Below are 6000 nucleotides of genomic sequence, written 5' to 3'. Positions count from 1 at the left end.
GTTTACGAACGTGCGCAAGTTAAGTGTTATTTTTGTTTTGATTACAATACACACCGTATTAGTGCACAGCTATGACTTGGCGAATATAACCTAGGAATTACTCTTATATTCTGTATATATACGTAGTGCCATATATGGCAGTTAGCATAGACCATGCATACTTTGGCAAGCAAAGAAATCACGTGTATGTATCAATGAGTCTTTCACTCGTTTCAGCGATATGAATAGAATGCCAGAAGATTACGTAACATGCACATTTCAAGTCGTGTTCATCAATACCTTATGCAGCCTGTTCTTTGGTTATTTACCCAAAACCTCAAAAGTAAACCTTATCTTATGTTAAAATACATACTTTTCGTCATGTAACAGTCATATATCAGTGAAAGTGGGTCATATGTATAAACAATGGTTCAACTGTTGAACTGCCCATATGGAACGTGTCCAACATTTGGCGGGAAGTCCCAGAGACACCGTGTCACAGCTACGTACGTCAAACACTGACCCATTCCTGTCTTCAGGAGGTCGGTGTAACCACCAAGACTAGGGAATGTTTTCCAGAAAGACGAGGGAAAAGGTGCAGCCAAGGAATTGGAAACGTGACGCAAATGTTGTCTTAGAAAAGATTGAAAAGAGAATAAAGGACTGAACGCGTACGTTCCGGTTTACGGCGAAATTCAGGTGCTGGGTGGGTTTTTTTACCGCCCCTCCTCCCCTATTCTCGCACTGCTTGCACACAATGGAGCATCCTTGGGGTTACTACATGAGTAGGATTGACCTCTGGCTTTGGTGGTTTGTTGGGGCTCCGGTTCACACCATTTCCCTAGGAACACAGACAAGCCTGGGGGGTGAAAATACGGGACAGAGTCAGGGGTTAGTCGGAGGATCCGGATTTCCGTTGTTTGTTCCCAGAACGTGGGACGTCCCGTGTTGTGACGCAAAGAGGAGGGGGCGGAACCGTTCTATTCACAGACTCTGATGATCACATCCATAGGAATGTCGCACGTTGAAAAGATGATACACTCTTGGACGGTTTATAAGGGAGGAAAAGTTGACAACAAACAGTACTTCGCCGAAGCAACCCTACAGTAGCCAGGCTAGTCAGATATTTCCTGTCCTGTCACTAAAATTTACTTGCTACTAAAATCTCCTTCGCCTCCGAGTGACGGTTAATACCAGGCAAGATGACAACTTCTGTGCTTGCACGACGCCTTTTGCAGTTCTGCTGCCTTGTCTGCCTGTCTGCCATCCCGGCATTTTCACAAGGTAAGTTTACACACAAATGTTCATTCTTTTCTTAAAAATCGCATCTCCAGTGCATGTCTTTAGCGTCGAATACTAGCAGATTTCAAATTAAGAGAGCGTTGAATTTTGTAAAACCTGATTGGATTTTTCTCGTAATTTCAGCATCATTTACACAGAGAGCGTTTATCTAATCTTCACTTCTCTCCCCAGAAGAGCCGTTACCGCTGGAGCTGACGTCCCAGGGCGTGCCGTGCGGTCCGAGGTATGACGGCTTCTGTTTGAACGGCGGAGAGTGTGAGAGAATCGCGGGCTTGTCCAGACCCAGATGCACGTAAGAAAGTTTTTCCTATTCTCTTTAATTTCAGGACTACTGATCTTCATAGTACAAATAACTTTTCTATTCGCGATTGATAGTGTATCCAAAGCGTCGAATTGATGAACTTCCCCTGCAGACCTTGAAAAACGCGAAGAAAAGGGAGGCCTGATAGGCGAAGGTCAAGTTGACGGCCACCCGAGTGCGTGTGATTTGCCATTGAAGGACGAAAGTAGTATATTCAGAACCAGGAATTAACGATGATGTCATTGCGTTATGTAGTGAATTACCAATGAACTTCGTGCCTCGCCTGGCCCGCACCCACCCCTAGTGTATACCACATCTAGTGAGACCGTTCAATTTCTTATCGCAATGCTGCAATCGTTATACATACAGTAACGTTATATTATACATATTTCAGACCGCCTTCTTACACTAGTTTTCGCACTCATCTTTTTCGTCAATTTCGCAAAAATATTCTTTCAAATATGAGAAGTCATGATATTTTGAAAATGTATCAATCACTATTAGCAAAAATACACCCTGTACCACCAATTTTATTGCGATGGTGAATACATATTTTTGTAGCATATTTATTAGGATATTGTTTGTTCAGTATGGACAGTGTTAGTTTTGTGAGTCAGAGTCTACCAAGTTCTCGTTAACATTCAAAACGTCGTCCTTGACCCACAGTTGTACGTGGGAGTACATGGGAGAACGTTGCCAGAGGGGAAACATCCTGGCCATACAAGCCATGCAGGAGGAGTTACGGGACTATTACATCATCATGTCGGCTCTGGGCGGAGTCCTGGTCGCACTGCTGGCCATGGGAGTGGGGTACATCGTCTACAGGTAGGCAGACGCACATTTATCATCATGATCAGTCTAATGTATTGAACGCGTGTTTTGCGCTCAGAAAGTAGGCGTTTCAGTCAGTCTGCTTTTGTGTTAAATAATGTGGTAGATAATACAAAAAGTGCAGTCAGTGCAGTGGCTGGTTTTGGAGTGAATGATAAAAGGAATTTAAAGATATCGCATTACTATCGCCAGAAGGGGAAGGGAAAGGCGCCGGTATGTCTGTAGGTAACGCCATTTGGCTTTGCAAGGAATCTGCTTTCGTCTAAGTTAGTTTCCTTGAGCTGTAACCAGATGGCTTTGAACAGTCATTTGCTAGCGTTTGCTGCTCACCAGTTTTTAATGTCTGAAAGCGGTATATGCAATGTTACATACTAGTAATACTACTATAGTATACTAACGCTGTAGGCAAATGTACTTTTCATCCGTTTTACCAGGTGGCGCCTTGTTAACGATTTTTGAACGTTGTCGGAATGTTTCTGATCATAGTCGCCCTTAATATTCTAACATGCATTACATCCTGTACGTTTTGCTCTCTACAGGAAATGTGGGAAGTCAGAGCCAAGACCAGAGACGGTGTAACATCTGACTCTACGAGTGCAATAGTCAACATGATCTTTCATTACTTTTGTCAATGAAGAGAAGACTCACGACGATCTAGCAACGTTTGCGTTCACTAGTAGCGTTACTATTGCAGTATTCACAATGTGTACAATGTTTTGTAAGGTACTTTGTACTATTTGATTGAGTGTTAAATTTGTGCCAAATGATAATATACGTATTTATTCGTCAATTACGACTTGTTACAATACTGTGCGTATATACATGTATGAACTCTATGCAGGAATGCTTGGATTATGTTATCATTTATATATATATATCTATGGATGGTAAACATGCATGCAGATCATTAATTTTTGTTTTAGACCTCTAAAATCTAAGAGGTTGTTAAATCTTCTTTGAAAGAACGATTGTAAATATTACGGCGCCAATTTGTTTATATTTGATATCTAATACTTATTTAATATGTTCAATTTCGTCGAGTAGATCTTGGAATGTACATATTACAAAATCGCAAAGCAAAGTTGTTCTACAAATAAAAGTAATTGAATTGCATAATATCGGTCTTCATCAAATTCAATGCCAGCGATTACTTAACTACCATGAAAAATCATGACCACAGCATGTTTAGAACAGGAGATATCAAAAGCGGAACTGCGGCTGCAGTACCATAGAAAGCTTCTAGGCAGCCCAAAATCTAATAATTTCGACGTCTCAAGAAGACCTACCTACCTCAGACCAAGTATGAAGCCAATCCATCCAGGCATTCTCTAGTTATTGTGTTGACAGAAGGGCACACACACAAACACACACACACACACACACACACACACACACACACACACACACACACACACACACACACACACACACACACACACACACACACACACGAAAGCTGTGCAGAACATAACCTTCGCGGCAAGGGTAAGTAGCTCTAAATGTCCCCATTTCCTTTGAATCGTGTGGGCACTAGCCCACCGTGACACCCACAACCCACAGAAATCCAGTCTGACTTTTTTGTAACTTATGATTTTCATAAAGGAGTCAACGGACCAATAAACGCTGTTGAGAACATGTAAATGCTTAAATGAGAATAAAAATTTGTTAGCTGGCCTCTGCGAGAATGTGTTCACACATAAAGATGCTCACTAGCACTGATACACAATCCTACAATGGGGTTAGGTTAAAAGGTTAATTGAAATTGACAGCATGGCCTCTGTGCGTTTGTCTGTAACACACAGATTTAAGGTGCTTGCAGAGACGGACGGACTAAAATAGGTCTTAAATGGGATTGGGTCCAAAGGTCAATAGGATTATGTGACGTGATCGATGATGTAAAAAGCACAGGTATCCCACTGGGCTACAATCAAGGAAAAGGAACAACAACCCTTAAATTGGAATTATGGGAACATAAACTCTTTGCATAACACGGACCCCACAGTGGAACTTGGTATGGGTGACGTCACAGAAATGTTAGAATTAATAGTCTCTTGAACTCTGGTCCCAAACCTTAACAGGGCAACACACATTTCTATCTCAGGAAATGATTATTGTTGCCTATTTCCATAAATGAGTAAGCGTTATGAAAATAGGCAAGAAGAATCATTTCCTGAGATAGAAATTTGTGCTGTCTTCTGTTGTCTATCTATGGGATACCGGCAGTGCAGACTGTACAAGGATGATAAAACATGAACATTGAAAACGATGGTGATACTGGGAGTACGAATGACATACTATGGACTACATGTCATTTATTGATCCCCTAAGCCGAAAACATTTCACATGATCAATCAATATATGTCTTAAAAGGAAATAGCTGCAAAACAGCCATTCCATACCTCTGAAACGGTACCGGTAACATAATCAAGCGTGAGGGGTGTTCATCTCCTTTATTTATGTGCTGTTTGTCTCCTGTTGACCTTGATTAAAATTGTAAAAGCCAGGGATTTTATAGGTGTATCGAAAAAAACTGGGTCGACGAAAGATGAGATTCTGGGCGACCTTCGAGCTTTGCTTAAGTGGCGTCGACTTAACTTAACCCATTAAGGGCTTACAGCTGACGACATGTTGTGATTCCCCATGGCTCGTTAGCTAACGAATACCCCCGACCACTATAGTTTAGAAAGTGTTCATTGATTCAGCAGGCTGAGTCGTCAGGGAGTCGATGGCACACACACATGCCTTCACGGTGTCAGGACAAAATCACGCCTGCAAACTGGGGGGAAATAAGACAGTCGATTTCCAATGATTGGAATGGATTTTTCTCTAAATTTCCATCAGTGGGTGTGAATGTAATTCTAAGAGAAGTTTAAAGTTCCCTCTTGGTCTGTATTGTTGTCGACAATTTCTCTACAGATCTCTGGATCTGTTGGAAAGTCACAAAGTACATGTAAACCGGGCTACCCTTCCTTGTAGATACCTTGGTCTATTAGAGAAATTTTGTTGGGGTTTGAGCAGCAGAGTCCCTCTATCTAATGTATTGGGCCCGGGATACATGGCTGAAACAAAACACGACCTACTGTGACAAGGTGCACGGTTTGTCTATGTCGCTAGATGTCGCATTGACACTTGTAATCTGTACTGATTAGGCAATGATTAACCTTTATGCTATCTTGGCCAAATGGCAAATTGAAACAAAACGCCGAAAGGTTTTTTTTCGGTAGTCTGTTTAAGTTTTCACGTCATCCGGCATGCAATAAAAGAAAGAACGGTTTCAGTGGTAGATTTGAATAACAGAAGCAGCAATTTTCACCATCTTTTTATGTGCTCAGTTCAGTTTAGTTCAGTTCATGTAGTTTTTTTAACCAAAGCAAAAGGTCAGAACGTTTTGCATATTCATGGAGCTTGATACACGCTTCTTACAAATATTCAAGATAGCAAGGAGGTTTGAAAGAGTCTCTTCTCAAGAAAAAAAAAAAGTCTATTTTAAACCTCCTTGAAGATAGTAATCAATACATTACTCCATTGTTAATGGGTCTACTTTGATGCTAAATGATCTGAACATGTCTGATACTCAAACTGGCTGC

At 41.3% G+C, this 6000-nt stretch overlaps 1 protein-coding gene across 1 annotated transcript; it reads left to right on the top strand.

Moving 5' to 3' along the window:
• Nucleotides 1-718: 718 nt before the first annotated feature.
• Nucleotides 719-3179, top strand: LOC136435151 (U-actitoxin-Avd12a-like). The gene is made up of 4 exons (XM_066428385.1): nucleotides 719-1263; nucleotides 1453-1573; nucleotides 2249-2407; nucleotides 2953-3179. Exons 1-4 carry the CDS (start codon nucleotides 1182-1184, stop codon nucleotides 2990-2992), a joined length of 402 nt encoding a protein of 133 aa, XP_066284482.1. The 5' UTR covers nucleotides 719-1181; the 3' UTR covers nucleotides 2993-3179.
• The last annotated feature ends 2821 nt before the right edge of the window (nucleotides 3180-6000 follow it).

The sequence above is a fragment of the Branchiostoma lanceolatum genome, chromosome 5, assembly GCF_035083965.1.
Source record: "Branchiostoma lanceolatum isolate klBraLanc5 chromosome 5, klBraLanc5.hap2, whole genome shotgun sequence".
NCBI classification, from domain to species: Eukaryota; Metazoa; Chordata; class Leptocardii; order Amphioxiformes; family Branchiostomatidae; genus Branchiostoma; species Branchiostoma lanceolatum.
The sequence above is the reverse complement of the archived record's forward strand: the minus strand, read 5'-3'. Positions and strand labels throughout refer to the sequence as shown.